Here is an 18,022-nt window from a genome sequence, read left to right on the forward strand (position 1 = left end):
CAGTGCCTGCGAATAGGAGCTCATGTACTTCAGGTGTTCTGTTTAGTTTTTTGTGGTTGTTTTTTTTGTTTTTTCACAAAGATGTTTTCAACCTTTATACCACTTGATTTTTAGCTAACTGTTCAGCATGCCTCACTTCTATAGATATTTGTAGAAAATACATTACCTATGGGCTGACTCTCATGGGTATTGCACTGCTAAGGCAAGATGGACTTGCCAGCGTAGCATACACTGAGGTTACGTTCTGTGTGCAGCCTACTGATTCCCTGAAGAGTCTGGCAGATGTAATCCTGAACAGCAGGGAAAATATGAGCTCAAAATGGCTAATGTGTGTCTCTGCCTAACTACTTGAACATCCAACACATGCTTCTAAAGCTGCTAAAATTTTACTAAATTCCTTTGCAGGTCACATTTAACATACAGAGTTTTCCTTGCAGGTTACAATGCTAGTTGGAATCTAACCTGATCCTTTAAGGAGAGCTTGTTTTCTTTCTCTGGAACCTGCATGAGAGTGAAGAAGAGGATTCAGTTTGTTCCTTCTTGCTTTCTGACCTCACAGGGTTGGGTTCCTTTGTGTGCCATCACCCATTTAGTGGGAGCAAAACAAAAAAGTAGACAAGCAGCAAACTTCCTTACAGGGAGTTGTCCCTCTGCCCCAGCTTGGATTCGTCCCCCTGCCATCTGCCTCCACCCACTCCTTCGTATCATCTCTCATCCTGTGTTTGTCTGTACTCTACCCTACACCCAACTACTTTAAAGGCAAAATAATAAAATAGTCCTTTTTTTTTTTTTTCCTTTTTCTGTGTTCCTTTCCCAGGCATGCTTGTCATTAAGTTCGTAGGTGAAACAAATACAAATCACTCAGTCGCTCCCTCTGCACCTTCCCTGAAGTGAGCTCAGTTATCATTGATTGAGTTCTAGAAATGCTGCATAGGGGATACATCTGAAAGGTTTCATTTCCACATTCTATACCCCCTTGTTTTTTTAAATAAAGGTGTCGCAGGGTTGGATGTGACAGCATAGATAAGTTTTAACTAATTTCATTCAAACTGGAGTTTAAACACCTAAGGTTGCTTTTTCTGTGAGAGAGAGCATTTTTCCAGTATAATCAAAGCTTTCATATCAGTGAATAGTAAAACTGAATATATGGAGTGTATGTACTGCTTAACAAAGGAATTAACACCTTTCTAATGTTACCCTGAGTACAGCTTTGTCAGCTTTGTGCCAGCTTTTAGTTAGGCAGCTGGACTTTTCTTTACTATGCGCTCACTGGTCTGTACCACCATTCCCACAGTTCTTTAGCAGTATTGCTTATTGTTTCTTTTCCTGGGATTCATTGTCTGTATCTCACTTCTTTTGCTTTCATGTTTTGGCTTGCAAAGCCTGGGAATTTTTCTTGGAATAGAACTTTGCCGCTGCTAAAACATGTCTTTTACTCATTGCATTCTTTATAACTTCAGAACACTTTATTGATAGGTAAGCTGGTTTTCTGTTCTTGTAAGAAGTAAGGTAATTGGTTGGTTTCTGAATGAACAGTTTTATTGTTTATCCATTTTAGGGAGTGAAATGCTAATGGAACCTGAAATGGCAATGCATGCTCCAAAACCACAAAATATTTTCAGTATCTTGTGTTCTTGTTTGGTACTTTCTAATTTTTCAGACTTTCGTGTGAGCTGACTGAGGCTACCTGTAGGTAGTCTTCCATCTCTTATAGAAATGCTCTTCTCTTTTATATTAAAATAAAATAATCGGGGGCGGGGGGGTGTTAGAGGGCGGAGTTGAAGTAAAACATAGGTGAGACTGAAAAATTGCCTATCTTGATAGAGCAGGTTGCTGCAGAGCACAAGAATATTCGACCATTGAGGACTTTAAAAGAGAACTTGCTGTTAGAATGTGCATTTGGATGTTAATTGTATAAGGTAATTGAAACTTATTTACAGTCAGTTCAGTAGCATTGTGCTTCTCTTCTCAAATTACAGGTGAGCGTACTTACAGACCAGGTGGAAGCTCAAGGAGAGAAAATCCGGGACTTAGAAATCTGTCTTGAGGGGCATCAGTTAAAACTGAATGCTACAGAAGAAATGCTTCAACAGGTAAAAATCTAGATTGGAAAGTGTCTTGTATAATCTTCTCCAACAAAAGTTTGAACATATATGGTCAGCTTGTCTGCATGTGTGAGTGCCTTTGGCAACAAGATAAAACAGGAAAAAAATGCCACTTTTATTGTCCTCTTGCTGCTTTTCACATTTTTTTTTTCAATAAATGTTTCTTTGTTTTCCTGTTGCAGAAACATTTTACTGGCTCGTTGCATAATACTGTACGTGGCAGCATGTAAAATGAAACTATTGTGTCTTATTTGTACTGTGCTGACGAACTAAATTTGGACGTGGTTGAGTAACTGGTTAGACAGGTTAAATGTATCTAATATATGTAGGAGTTATAGAATTAGGCTTTATTTAACTGTCTTCTGTTTTTGTATGGCTGTGAAGCTGAACAGGTAGTAAGCTGAAATGAATTACTGCATCAGGTTTGGTTCTATAACCATTTCTTGCTTAATTTTGGAGCTTTCCCCTTATTTTTGAATGAAAATCAGTATACAAAGGCATAATTTTCTTTATTTCAATTTACAGTTTCAGGCTATGTGATTTAATTTTTGCTTTTTAATGTTACATGTTGAGGGAGCAGAACAAATGATAAATTGAATACCTGATATTTCATGTGTTAGTGCAGAGCTGGCTGATCTGTTGATGCAAAAGAACTCTCCAGATGCAACTTGCGTGTATTACAGATGCAGATCATCTACTGGTAATACAGTACGGAAATATCAAAAATAGATTTGAAACTGTAACTAACCCTCAAAATCTATGCTAGAAATCTGCAGGATAGACATTGTTCTTGATGAACTTACTTCCTCTCCCCACCCAAATTGTTGTGTTATATATTTACTGTTTTAGTCTATGTGAAATGTACAAGTCTTTCTATGAACTAATCATAGCTTTAAATTATGACAAAGATTCCTGTAGGTATGCATGTAAACAGTAGCAGTTTTTATAAATAATCTTGTATCCTAAACCTTTAAAAGTTATTATTCTACAAGCTTCTCAAAAAAAGAATTGGTCACACAGAACTTTCGCAGCCCAAAATGCTTCTAGCTGGGAAAAGTTTTATTCTCATTCTTTAATGAGGGGACATTTTTAAAACTGCAAATAGCGAGTGCATTTAGTTTTTCAGTGAGATCTCAAGTGAAACTCAAAGAACAGTAACTATTTAAATTATGAAAATCTGTTTTCAAATTTCAGGAAAGCGTTCACAATAGAGTGTAGAAGTTTCCTGTTTCAATCTAAAACTAGATAGTTACTCTGTAACTTCTGCTACAACTGTTTATTATTTCTCTGTCTTAAAATGTTCTGCTTTGATGGTCTTCTGAGGAAACATGAATTTAAAGCCTGATTTAACTGAACACTGAGGCATCTGAGAACAAAATATAATAATGCGTGTACATTACTATTACAGTGAAAGCATACGACATTAGGTACACACGCAAATTGCTTACAAAGCTGATTCTGAAGTGATAAGCTACAAAAGTCTGTACTAAAGCTAAAGAAGTTAGAGAATCTCCAAATATGTTTAACATAAACCTTAAATCTAAATGTTGAGATTACTTTGCGCACCTGTAATTTTTGCCAAGTGGGGAGTAATTTCAGATTTATTTTCTTTCTTTTACGCATATTAAATAGGAGTAAGCTCAAATTTGTTGATTGTTTTGTATTGTTGTTTTGAGATCTTAGATTTGAACATAATTTACAGAAATACTGACAAGCGTGCTAAATTTCTAAGTGACAGATCTCTCATGCTTACAGCATGTATGAGAGCTCAAATTTGGTTTGTTGGGTTTGGTTTGGGGTTTTTTTTTTTCCAAAAGAAAGGATTATCTAGGCGACAACTTGGTAAAATTTTGTGTTTCATTTTTACCCTATGAGTTTGTCCATTTGAACTTTGCGTAGAGACAGACACAGAAACAAACACATACTTAGGATTTTAATTTTAGTGTGGGTGATGTACTTTTGATGGCTGAACCAAAATTCAAAAACAAACTCAGTGTGAAACTGAGATATTTAAAATCTATTTCCTCATTGGAATGAGAAAAAAATATGTTAACATTTTAGTTTTGTGAACATTAAGAAGAGCAAATTAGGGGAAATACTAAAGGGTGATGAGGGAATGGTAGTTCTGGTGTCTTTCTCACATGGATTACGTATCCCAGTAGACAATGCGATATGGGAAAACCAAGTTAGATCTCTCAAAATTTCAAGTCAGGGAAATTGCACATTTATTATGCCTCCACAGAGGGCCGTATTGGCTATGATTTATTTTGATGGTGCTTTTCACAGTTCATCTTGTTGGAAAGATTACCCTCTACAGGGAATAAGTTGAGATTTGGAGAGAAGAGAATGACCTGATAATGCGATGGTTAGGACATGCCTGCAAGATACATGGTCAGTAGGCCTTCCTGCGGTTAATTTGTCAAAAATAGAGTGAGTATATGGCCTCAGAGGCTTCATTAGACTGATGGATCAATCATGTTTTGGGGAGTGTTGGGTTCAGATCTTCTCAGCCAGCAGTTCCAGTGTCCTGCACAAGTAAGTGCTCATGATGCTTAGTAAAGAGATGAAAGGTACTAGGGCTGTCATTGAGTTTTCCCATGAAAACTATTTAGTGGGTCTTTCAAGACAGTATTTCTTTACTTTTACAGTAAACTAGATTATTTCTAATAAGAAAAAAAATCATCTAGCTCTATGTTTCTATCTAAATATTCTTGCTTTTCAGAAAGACTACTATTACCTTCCTGAGATGCATGTAAATCCAATTTTATTTCGTGGTTCTGCTTGCTTATTCACCACACATTGAACTCCACTGATTTTCACCTTTGTGAAATTAAGTTGACTGCTTCTGCTAAATAGAAACTGGAACAATAAAGATAATTGCCCTAACTTAAAAAATGTTTAATGTATATTAGTAGAACTAAGCTAACTGTAGTATGGATAAGCATATTATTTACTTATCTGGGAAACCATGTACATGAGTCCAGGATAAGCCCTGTCTTTTTAATTTTAACTATAAGAAAAGTGACTCAGTTAATTCTGTGCCCAAAATGCTACAATGAAAACAAAAATCATGTACTTCAAGTTAATGATGGTGTCTGGTAGTTCCTCAACAGAGAGGGTATGTAATGCTATCCTGCACAATAGTTTTTGCTGAACCTATGCTAGCAGAGACTTGTCCACTTGGTCAGGGTGGGGTTACTGGCTAAAATCCTTCTGGCTTATGATTTATGCACAGTTGTTTTGAACCCTGCTACAAAGTGATCATGAAAACACTTCTGAAACAGCAGCTAAAATAAACTTTATATGAATCATATAAAAAGGCTGTTTACCAGTTAGTGTGAACATCTTGATTAAGTAATAGTGGCAACAGATGATGATGATGCTTTGCAGAAAAATCTTGATTCTTCGTCACTCTAAGAGGATAGTGCAATATCCCTTAGTCAAAATGTGAGCATTCAAGAAATGAGTTGAGCCAATCTACAGCTACAAAAAAAGAGAAGGCCACATTCTTTCATCCTTCTCCCTGTTCCTGATGGTGTGCTTCTGCAACTTAACTTTATACTGGCTCTCATGCTCATCAGATTTTTTCCTCAGTGACTGGGAGAAAACTAACTTGGGGTTTAAAAAGAAGGGGCTGTTTTTCTCCTGGGTTAGCGTGTTGAAACAGCTCACAGAAAAGGTCAAGGCATGGCATGAGGGCAGTAGTGAGATGTGCACTTGACCTAGCTGTTTATGAAATCACAGCCAAAGAAAATACGGCTTAGCAGTGTTTGAGAAACAAACCTGTGAAACAGGTCCTGAGATGCCCTGGTGTGCAGTTACAGATAATGCATGTGTGTTTTCATTAGATGTGCTTACGGTGTCAAACTCAACATTTTGCTTTTGTAAGGATACTTGTTCCACTACAGACTCTAATCAAGATAAGCATGTTTCACCTTGAAGGTGTTTGCATTTTCTTTCTTTAAAACAAAGCAGGTCTTTCAAAAACTCATGACAGCGAAGGACAAAACTTTATATCAGTCCTTAAGTACGATTCTGGTTTGGCCCAAGAAATACATTTCCTTGGTCATCCTTGATAGTAAGTGTTAAGAGAAAATTTTCTGGAGCAGGACTGGGAGCAAGATACCAGTTTAGTCTCACTGAATTGCCTTCCAGTGGTATCTATGTCTTGCCATCAAATGTGTAAAGGATATGGAAAGGCCAGCCTATGTGAATGGTTACCGATCTTGCCCTTAGCATGTTGTAATGAATATGTCTTGATATAAAATAAATAAAAAAAAACCCCACCCTCCTGGAATTACCCTATGAAAACAATTTATGCTGTGACAGTCTATTTCCAGTTTATCAGCTGCTTTAAAATGTAAAATCACAGCCAATTTTAGAGAACAGTGATGTGTTATATGTCTTACTCAAAGTTAGTATGTGGCATTTCTAAGTACTTTCTTCCAGTCCATTTTAAGGAAGGAGTTTTGTTTTTTCAAGAGGGGATCTTAAACATCTGCTATGTTAGCCTTAGGGGAACCTCCTATCAACTTGCTATCAACTTCTCTTTCATTTGTACTGTACAAATGAAGAATAGAATTGGAAAGCAGAAGTAATTTTTGCTCTGTATAGTAGCCTAAACTGTCCCATAACAGAAAGTACCAGCCATGCATAATGTAAACACAGTGGTGCTAAGGAATCTGTGCTGTCAATCTTGACAGCTGTGTTACATCACTTTGAAAAGTGATTTTTTTGCACATACAGATTTCACCTCCACGGCTCTTTTAAGTGCATTTGTTATGGTAATTATCGTGAGTAAGAATAGTTAGTTACCTCTTTGCTATGCCAGTGCTGCATTTGATTTGTTTAACAGATACTAGTTCCCATTGAAGCTCTCTGGCATAAAGTCTTAACAGTGCACAGTTTGTGTTGCCAATCAAAATGCTGGTCTCTGTGGCAGTGTCTTTCCTGTACCTGACCAAATCCTAAATGTGGTTTAACTGTGTGTTTCCACCTTTTTCTTTTTTGACACGAGTCTTATTTCTGACACATAATTGCAAGAAGCAATTCAGGGGACTCTTGTCAGATGGTTGCATTGTGCAGGCATGATTGCGTCTTCTATCAAATAAATTCTCCTGCAAATTACAAAGCATTTGGCTCTAGGATTCTTTCTGTCTTAAAAATACACGTAGAAACTGTTTCTCATGTCACTTTATGGCCAGCTTCTGCTGGGTGCAAGGAGCAGGGGAAAGTGTGCCAGGCAGTGCCCTTTGTGAGGCACAATGGAGAATCTTTTAAAAACCAGAATTAAAAGAATGCAGGGAGGAGCTGTATGAGAGTAAGAACTTTAATCTGACACGGTTTAGTGTGTACCTGTTCTGGTTTTGCAGTTGTCTTATACTCAGGGGAGACAGAATCCTATCTTGCTTGCAGGGTATGAATCTGGTGTGTATCTGTTTGCTTCTCGGGAACTTTGCTGGCTGGCAAGGATCATTCCTTCAACTTTCAGTTGCCGGAGTTATCTGATCTTAGATGAATTTCAGCACTTGTTTATAGCATGCAGTAACTCCTTGCCAGCAGCTAGCTTAGTGTTTCAGATTTTGAAGTGTGCTCTGTGCTGCTCTGGTGTGAGGCATAAGGTTTTCGGAGCGTGCCCTCAAGTTGTGCAGCCTCTCTATGCAGGTGAGCATTACAGTGCTTTGTTATTTTACAGTTAATGTAGGCATGAATCTGTTCCTCAGGCATATGCAAAGGGTTGTTCAAATTGGCAGTGCAATGGGAATTTCTGTCCTTTCTGTTGCTTAACTATATAATGGGCAAATGATGAATTGGAGGGCTGTAATTCACTCTCTACTACTGACTTGCACCATTTCATGGTGATTACAGATGTACATTGCTTTCAGCTGTGTTTTCAGTTAAGCAAATATCTGATTTCTACCACAGCTGACACACAGCACTTGAAAAGTGCAGTCCTCATTAGCGGTGGTTCTTGCTGAATTTTGCTTACCAGGTAGGTAGCTTGGTCGGTCTGTCTCAACTACGTTAGTAAGGATGAAAAGTATGAAATTTGTTGAGTGTTGTATTTTCTGCAGTGCACAAATGCAAAATGGGATTTTTTTTGGGGGGGTGGGGGGGTGTCCCCAACTTGACTAAAATCTTACTTACGGTTTCTCAGTCAGTGTATGGCATGGATTGTATCTTCTGTTCTGTGGTGTGCTAAATATCCTGGAATTTTCTTTGCTTGCAGCTGCCAGCCTGGAAAAGTGTAGAGTCCTCCTTCTAAGTTATTTTCTGTCCTGTTAGATTTTACAAGCTGCTTTACAAGAATTAGGTATTTCCAAGAAAACAAAATGTGAAAGTAAGGATAGAGCATGTGCTTCAGTTTCATTGGGAATATTGAAAATCAAGATGAAATATTTAAAAAATATACAGTGTGAATTTTAAAAATACAGTTGTGTCTGGAAATAGTTTGGAAATTGATCTGTCTGATACATGCATATTGCAGCTTCTGCATGACTTATCTTTAATAATTATTCTACTTTAAAATAGCTTTTTTCCTAATTTTTAAAATTAAAAGTTTAGTTTTAAAAAAAGAACTTTGATAAATTATAGTAGATTTTAAAATTAAAAACAAGTATCTTCATTATAAACAAGATTTGCTAGGATATGTTCTATTTCTGTTCTGTATTTCAGCTCTTTAAGGTCTTCCTGAAGCTGCTACAGCCCAAATTACCATTTTGCCTGTCTTATATTATCTTTTCTGCTTTAAAACCAATAACATAAATTTGTATTTTCTTTTCTTACAATTGCATATTTATTCTGGCTGAATTCAAGTTGCATCATACCACTGAAATACACTATAATTTCTCTGTAACAAAATGGGTCACATTCTTAATGGGCTGTTCACTGTGAGCATCTGCTTGAAGATGAAAATAATTGCTTCCAGATGTTACCATTTCGAGTAGGGACATTTACTTTAAACGGCACTTTCTTCCAAAGCAAAAGTTAGACTGTCTAGATGCAAGAGAAATTGTCAGCTGTTTTAAATCAGTGTAGCTCCATTGAAAACAAACCAGAGATAGTTAGCTATTTTGTCTATTTTAAGGCAAGAGTTTTATGCCAGTTTATACTAGCTGAGAATCTGATTATCCAGCTTAGAGCAAACTAAAATTTTGTTTGAGTTGATTTTAAAAACCCCCACACATTAGCTGCCTTCAGGTTCACTTATACCAGCTAGTGCCTTAGTGTTCACATGGAGCTACTGAACTCAGAGTGAGAGGAGTGCGGTATTACTCACCATTCCATAACTTAAGTGTAATTTGGGAGTCTACAGGGTAACGAGGGAGTAATGCTAGATGGTGCACTCAAAGAACAGATGTTTTGTTAAACATCTAGAGAGATGCCATGTCTCCTTGCCTTACTAAGAAATCTTCCTGTCATCCCATGGAATATACCATGTCAGTGTCAAAAAAAAAAAAAAAAGTCTAAACATTGTTTTGGTTCAACAGTGAATAGGGTCTGTCCATGGGACAAAAGTCACCTCATCCTGCTAGTCTTTTTGATGTTCAGTGGCCTTAATTTTATATCAAAGTTCTCATTTATAGCTACGTCTTAATCTGCAGAAATCTGCTATGTTAACAGCTGTACTGAGCCTGTTCCAGTCTGGACTGGAATGTGCCTCTGGAACTTGTGCAGATTAGTGTTTTTCTGGAAGACAGAGGAGTTATTTGGAGTTACAATTGTAATGTTTAATCACCTTTGTAAAAAGCAGCTACTTCTGGGATTTCACGAGGTGACTGCCCTTCAAGTTTCTCAATAAAAAAAGTCAGTGCATTATCTTTTCCTGATTAATGCTTGATTTATTTTATTCAGAGAAAAAAAACGCTAACCATGAGGCTACATTTTTGTTTGTTTTCCCATCCATACACAAATATCATTGTCAATGTCAGCAGGAGTGGGCATGGCACTGGGAATAGTGGGTGGCTTAGATAATTGCTGTTGCAATTCAGATGCAAGTTTAGTACTATTTTTAATTTGGGCAGTATTCCCCACCAGACTAAAACAATTTACATGTAGAGCGGATTTGGGTTCCAAATGAACTTTTAACTATATAATTTTTAAAATAACCTTTGTGGCTTCCTCAGCTCCAAGCTATGGTCTACAAAATATTGTACGGTTTGTGGAAGAGGAAGAGATAAGAAAAGGGTGATGGGCAGGGCAGTTTCTGATCACTCAGTAACATCAGCATAGATCCAGATGGCAACTTCAGTTAAGTCACTTCCTTCATCTGCTGTGATTCCTCAGTGTGTTTCATATGATCAAAACACTAATAACTAACAGTTATGAATTAACATAAAATTTTTTAACCGTCTAGAAACCTGCATTGTTTTGTACAAATTAATTAGGCACTTGGAAAGTTAGGTATGGATCTTTCAGTAAGGCTTAAACTTCTGAATGGAGTTTTTTCTCTTTGAAGATGGAGGCCAACAGAAGCATTGTATATACCTAATACACACTGTTAAACTTTGGAAGACTTTTTGCTTTGGCTTTCTTGAAAACTAAAAGATGCAATAAAGGTGTGAATATTGAATGTTTTCCAAACACAGTGATATCACTCTGTCTGAAGTATGCCTTTCTCTGCAATCTGAAAAGCAAACTCAGGGCACACAAGCAGAGAGTCGCGGCCAATTGTTTCTCCTTTACACTGTTACTCAATTTAGACGTTGCCTTTTAGGGTTCCAGTTAGGGCATAACACTTCATTCACTGCTGTTCCCTCCACATCCTTCAAAAGTTAACAAGTACTACACGGTGCAAACTTTCAAGTACTATAAGCATGACTGCAGAAATGTTGCTTGTCTTTGGTACTTTATTTTGGTTAGAGTGCTCATTCTGTAATGCTGCCTTTACTTAATAACACCCGATAAGAAATTCTAAAATGTTTCATTGTAATACTGAAATGTAGCTTTGTCTGACAAGTATTTTAGGAAGTAGCCAACTGTTTTGTAATGTGTCATGTGGCATTGTGTAGGTTTGTGTTTGTTCAGCCTTAGTATTGTTTTCTGATGTCATGTCTTGCCTGGGGATTAACCCTGCCACACATTTTCTTCAAGCAGGGAGGGGGTTTAGTAATTAACGCAGGAGGACGTTTAGGTGAAAATAACTGCAGCACTTGAGAAACACACAGTTCTAACAGTTCAAAGTATATATGTTTTGGAGAGGTATTTTGCTTTCCTATGAGTTTGCCAATCACTCCATTATTTATTTTTAGTTACTTTTTCTGCCCACAGTAAATGTTTACAACAAATGTATCTTGCTGCATTTTTATATTTTGTCATTGTATAGCAGTAGCAAGTGTGACTTTTGAAGAAGTGAATCATTTTGCTGTTGTAATGAAAACATTAAATAGCAGGGTAGAGACTTTAGTATGGGTCTGCCAGTAAATCACATAGCATTCTGTCAGGTGTTTAAACAAATAACTGGAGAAAATTTTCTGCTGTGCTTTCAGGAGTTGCTAAGTCGAACATCACTAGAGACTCAGAAATTAGATCTAATGGCTGAAGTTTCAGACCTGAAGATTAAGCTGGTCGGTATGGAAAAGGAACAGAGTGAATATGAAGAGAAACAGAACAAAGCTGAGGTGAGTTTCTTTCATTAGCTTATTGGTTTGGGTTTTTTTTCTATCAGCTGTGTATGGTATGCTGTTATACATCTGAGCTTTTGAGCTGAAATTGGCGTGCAACAGGATTTTCTGTGCTTACAGCACAGTCCCTATCATTGATGCTGTGAATTCAGTGAGGAATATGATTATGCATTTTTGGAATGTGGTTTATTTTCCCCTCTCTCATTATACTTCAGAGGCTGCTGTTTGGCTTTAATCAAGGCACAAAGTGCCTTCCAGAAGCATACATTACAGTTGGCATTTACTTAACCCTTTCCTTCCGACAGGAGCTGGACTGGTGTGGCCGTGTGAGGCCTGCAGGGCTCTTCTGTTTCCTCACTGTTGTGGCTGAGAAGACCATCAGCTCAGTAGTATCAGGGGTGCTACAGACACTGGGGGGATCACCCTTGGTGATTTCGGTGCATTCCTGGCACTTGAGAGAGAAAGACAAGGGGCAGGGCGTTTTCCTCAAATGAGCCTTTCCCCTTGGCATTACATAATAAAAAACAGGGGGGAAAAGAAAGAAAGAAAAAAGAAAAAGAAAAAGAAAAAACATGCATTGGAGGCAATTATAATCCGTACTCCCCTTCAGATGTGGAGAGTCCTGGACATCAAAGCAGCTTTGGTTTTTGCCATGTTGTTTAAGAGAGTATGAAACAAGGAGTCACGCAAACAACACCCATTTCATAGCAGTGAGTGGCAGCAGGGACCTGGGAGGGAGTGGGATTGTGGAAAAGTAATTCATACGAATTGCCACGTGCTGTCCTACTTGGTGGTCCTGTGAGGGGATGAGCTAGCAGGGGAAGATTACCTGACAAGGGAGGATTATTAGGTCCAAGATTTACACATTGCTGACTGAAAAAAGACTGTATGTTCTTCATTGACTTCAAATTTGAAATTCAGGCAGTGTTAGAAAACTGTTTGTTTTCCATTATGTTGCTAGTGGAGTATTTGATAACTGTGCGTAAGTAATTTACCTGCAGTGACATAATACTTTTGGAGTGTGTTTGTTTCTTAACTTATTTATCCTCTGAAGTTTTCTTTAGAGATTAATAGATAGCTTAAAGAGAGCAATTGCTGGCAGAGATTGCAAGCCAGAGAGGCACCAGCTGCTGTTTTTACCATCTGTGGCCGCCTCATGCTCTTTCACCCATAATTGTGTCTGTGTACAGAAGGCCTAAGCACAGCCTCGTACTACCTGAAAATGGAAACAGGCCTGTGCAGCGCCTCGTTGCTACAGATGGCAGCCCAGTCCCAGCAGCGGCCGCCTCAGAGGCCTTCGGCACTTCCCATTACACCTCAGATGCCAGGACACAAGGCTGCCTAAATAATCGCAGGACTTGCACAGGCAGCCTGGCTCCTGGAAAGGAAGGAACCTTTTGAGCGCCTTTGCACTGAGAGGACTTCTAAGCGCCCAGTTGCCCCTGTGATGGGGTGAGGCTATGTGAAACTCGTGTCACTGCAACAAGGTGTGTGGCCCCCTTGCAGGGAAAAGTTGAGCTTTATGGTCCTGGAAGCCTGTGGTGTAATGCTAGGTGATAGGAAACATTCCTGCTGAGATGGAAAAGGATTCTAATCTGATGGAAAAGTTGAGAATCATTGTGTTAAGTATGCCCTGAATTATTAACTACCCCGAGATGTGATTAGATTTCTGGCCTGTTGAAAGTCACAAGCCCGTACGTACAAAGCAAGGAAAACTGGTGTTGTAAGTAAAGCTGTGGGAAATAAACAGCATTTTTGCTTGCCTCACTGAACCATTGTTAAAATTATTTCAGATTGTCCTGAATAAGCATTAATCCAATTTGTCAAGATAAACAGGCGTTGTTTTCAATCAGATAGGATGTTTACTTGAATTCTAATGCTTGAGCCCTATTTCAGGTCCTTTTACTGTAAATTTGACTAATTTTTAAATACAAACACAATTTCAAACATCAGAATGAAATTTATTAGTATATTTTCTTCGTACTATTAGACTAGAACTGCTGCTTGCATTTGGTAATAGTTTGGGTGTCTTCCTGAACTCCTTGCCTCCACTTCCCAACTACATCTTTCTAGTGAATAAACCACTCTTATGAGCACAGTCCACCTTTACTTTGCTCTTGTTCCTGCATACACAGTTGTGTTGTGGTAACCTAATGGCTTCAGAGTGAGACAGTTCTCCAAACAGACAGTGACAGAATGAGATTAATCTTGCTGTAATTGTATCTCTGAATATCGTGACTACTACAACATGCCTTTATAGCGTATAACGCCACAAATGAAATTGCAGTTAATATTTTTACGTAAGTGGAACAAAGCTATTGGTGACAGAGCTAGAGCCTTTCTTACAGACTGCAGCTGGCCAATTGCTGCTTTCAAGACTGAGTTTAGGATTGGCAGAGGTGAGCACAACAGTGATTTGATAGATTTCCTGCTATCAAAAGTAATAGTTCTCAGTTTTCACCCTAGTGCTGCATGTGTTGCATCCAGTAGTTAAACAGTTCATTAATTCATGCCTGACCTTCCCATTGCTAAATATAATAGCAGGTTTTAAAGGGTTTAAAATTAAATGTGACATTGCAGAGTAATTCAGCTAAAACATGTTTGCTCTGTACTCTTTGTGTCGACTTCTTATACAGCAGCCGTTTCCCGTCACATAGAATTTATCTATAGAAATATTTCTCTGGTTGGGTTGGGGGGAAACAAAGCAAATTAAGATATCCTTCTAAATATGAGCAAGTTTTCATGTGTCAGTTTCGTTTCACTTTATCTTGTGCAGCTGTGGTTTAGTTTTGGTTTTAGTTAGCAGCAGAGTTTATCAAGCATCTCTAACATCCTCTGAAAGGTATTAATTTCAAACCGAATGCCACTTGACTCTGGCTCTTCAAAAGCACATGCTAAATTTAAAGTGCCATTTATTTTTATATGTATATATATATATATAAAACACAGGGGCCAGGAGAATAGCTGCTTGTAAACAGACAGTCTCACTCTTGGCTTTGTCATTCTAAAAAGTTTTTTAGATAATTTTGTCATTCAAAAGTTCTACTTCTGCTGCAGCAAGGCTGTGAAGGTTTCTGAAATCCCACCTGAGGGTTTGTGTAGCTTTTATCTGAGAAGCCTTAGAAATTTTGGAGATACGTTTTCTTAATGCAGCTGGGTATGAGTGAGCAGCATTATCAGGTGATTAATGGCAGCCCAGGTGCCTGCTCTGCCTGAGCGTAGACAGAAGAGACCTTCTGTCACTATCAGGAGACTGCAGAAGTAATTGTCCATTACAGCTTGCATAACAGCCCTTCTTCTGTTCTAGTTTTTCTCCTTTAGCAAAAACCATTTTTGTGGTTTTGCTTTTTCATACTGAGGATCTGAAGTTTGCTGTAAGTTGTTGGGAAGCATTTTATGGCTCTTGTGGACACTTCTGAATTAAATATCTAGTTACTTGCAGTTTCAGAGAAACTTGAGTCAGTGAGCCAATGACTCCCACTGGGGAGTGTGGTATGTTGTCTCACCTGAATCGAATTCAAGATACAGTATGTTAGTGTTAGTAAACCTTCATGCTGTGAAAGAATCTCAAAAATGAGGAGCCTTCTCTACCTTGGAAGTAGAAACAACTGCAAATACATATATTGCAGCTGGAGTTCATCTGTTTCTCCTCCATAGACCTCTTATCCTTCACTGGGATAAAGATTTCTGCCATTTCTGTAAAGTTAGTTTGCCCTGAGGGAAGTCTGCATGGATGCAGTGTTTCCCATTCCTGTTTTCACTGTGAGGCAAAAAAGAAAGAATTACAAGGTGGCAGCAGAAGTGTTTCTGAATTCTCCCATGTTGCCACAACTGCAGCAGCTGTCAGTTCGTGCTCAAAAGTCTCTGCATCTTTTTTGAGCAGTGATTCTTCAGAACCTCGTATGGGTTAACAGTGTTCTCTGTCAAAGACAAGCACAGACTAAAGCCTTGGTGCTTGAAGGAAAGCAAGGGAGATGGATTTGTGCTCTGACAATTCCAGTCTCCAGTTGGTACTGCTCAATGAGTATCAGATTGTGGAGATGATGGTAAAAAAGAAACAAAATCAAAGCATGGAAGATGGAGGGGTTGTGGACAGTATATAAATTGTAAATACAGCTGGCACTATGGATGTTCTGCATTGCAGTGCGCTGGTAAGGAGATGAGTTAGCTAGGGGGATACTCTTAGCAATGTCCAACTGTTGCAAAGTGGCTGATGTGCCCACTGAACATACAAAGCATATGGTTTCACTTAGAGGGGCTTTTCTTAATCTGTGCAGCCCTGGCAAAACATGTCAGCCTATAAAAAAATGGGTATTGCAGTGGGCCCAGTACTCTTCTAAATTTTTTGATTGTTTATGGAACTAATCCTCATTTACGTGCATTAAAGTGTTGTTGGATGAAAGAGGATGAGCATCAGACATTGTGAATCTTGATTGAGAATAAGATGTGTAAAGTGAAATGTATGCAACTGCTTTTCTGAATTTCATCATAAGCACAGTGTGCTAGAAAAATGTGAAACTCTTACCTGAGACATACATTTATGAAAGGAAATCTTTGCAAATGTTTCAAGTTGACTGGGGATGCTGATGCATTTTGAAATCGGTTGTGTTAAAACTTACCTGGCCAGAATAGTGTCCTGTCCTTGCAGTAGCTGTTCCCTAGCTTTGAGATTATTGGTTCACCAGAGTTGAGATTATGGGAAGACTGCTGTGCATCAAATGTATTCCACTTGAGAAGATTGAGAAATCACAGAACGTATATTCATGTACATGAGAATTAAGGGAAAGGCACTCTAAGCTTGTAATACCTGAGAAAATACCCAGCACTATTTGCTGATGAGTTAGGGAGTTTAAGTGAAATGTTATATAGATTTTTAATACTTGTCTTTGGTTTGCTTTCTGTAGCTGGATTTTTTGGTGTGCATCATTGATACACACAAATTCAAGAAGCTGGCCAGCAAATCAATGCACTTCAGAGTCATTGCTTTTTCTTCTGTGGGATTCTTTGGTTTCTCCTGTGTATGTTGCTTAACTCTTTCCCCATGTCAAGATACTGTCTAGCTAGCAAGCTACATAATGGAGTTATTTTTCTGACCCATGATAGACCTGGAAACAGAATTACTTTACTAGTAAATTCTGTGTATAAATTGTGAAAGAGTAGGTTATGGCCTTAACTGAGCACTTGGCAATTTCTTCCTAGTGTGGATGATTTGGCTGGGTAAATTAATGTAATCAAATCCCATTTCATCAAATGTATGCCTCTGAGCCAGCATATTAAAATGTGTTTCAATTTTTCCCAATATCTGACTTCAGCTGACTTTATAAGTTTCCAAAAATGAGTCGCCAAATTCTTATCTTCAAATTAGAATTGGAATCATTAATTAGTCTGGAATATAGATTCTCTTCTATTTAAGATTTAGCTTTGTGCAATATTCCAGGTTTATACCCTTTCATATATGCTTTATCAGAAGGGAAACACATCATCTGTTGGTTTTTAGTTGGCCTTTGACGTGTTTCATGTATTTCTTTGTGCTGCAACTGTACAATTATCTTCTTTGCATCATATTCTTTCTCATCTCTCCTTTTTTTTTTTTGTTTTGTCTTTTTTCCCCTTCTTCCCATGTTTTCAGTCAGTAGTGAACCTGATCAGTGAGCTACAGGAGCAGATGTGTAGACTGCAGCTGGAAATTAATAGTAGAATTCAAGAAAGAAAGTCTCAAGATAGGAAACCAGACTTTACACCTAATGGTCCTCAATCTAGTCCAAGATCAGTGGTAGAGACTCTCAGCCAGAAGGATTGTTCTCAGTGTGACGTACGAGAAGTACAACTTAGCAGCAGCCTGCGTATTGCCTTTTCTCTTTTGGTGCAGAAACTAAATTCCACTAACCAGAGCTATGTTGTGAATTGCTAGCATTGATCTTTGTGGCTTTAGTTAGCAAAGAATGAGGTGGTGATAAAAATTACCAAAAAAAAACCCCCACCTCAGACAGCCCACCCCTGGTAATTGGAACAAATATGGTGACCATTGATGTCTGCCTACTAAAGCACAGATATATTCAAGACTCAGTTTCCTCTTTCAGGTTTTTTATGATTTTTTTACTTGTAGGTTTGTAGTGCTGGTGCGGTGTGGTTTTTATTATTATTATTATTTTGAAGTTTGGTTTTTTTTTTCCTTAGTTGAGATTTACCTGTTTGATATGCAGCATGCTAGCATGGTTTGGTAGATTGCTAATTTTCCTCACGACAATGTAACCCTAGCTGTGCATGATGGTGCATCCTAACCAGTCCTCTGAA

General features: G+C 38.2%; 1 protein-coding gene across 16 annotated transcripts in view; it reads left to right on the plus strand.

Moving 5' to 3' along the window:
* The window catches only part of PPFIBP2 (PPFIA binding protein 2), a 107,506-nt gene that overhangs the window by 58,363 nt on the left and 31,121 nt on the right, over positions 1 to 18,022 (plus strand). For 11 of the 16 annotated variants that reach the window (XM_080404666.1, XM_080404670.1, XM_080404673.1 and 8 more), the window contains 3 exons: positions 1,980 to 2,093; positions 11,594 to 11,725; positions 17,358 to 17,540. In XM_080404666.1, the coding sequence (XP_080260792.1) occupies positions 1,980 to 2,093; positions 11,594 to 11,725; positions 17,358 to 17,540 (429 nt within the window). The remainder of the gene's footprint in view (positions 1 to 1,979; positions 2,094 to 11,593; positions 11,726 to 17,357; positions 17,541 to 18,022) is intronic. The other 5 variants (XM_080404665.1, XM_080404671.1, XM_080404672.1 and 2 more) reach the window with 1 other exon arrangement.

Source organism: Falco punctatus, assembly GCF_963210335.1.
Source record: "Falco punctatus genome assembly, chromosome: 10".
Classification (NCBI taxonomy): Eukaryota; Metazoa; Chordata; class Aves; order Falconiformes; family Falconidae; genus Falco; species Falco punctatus.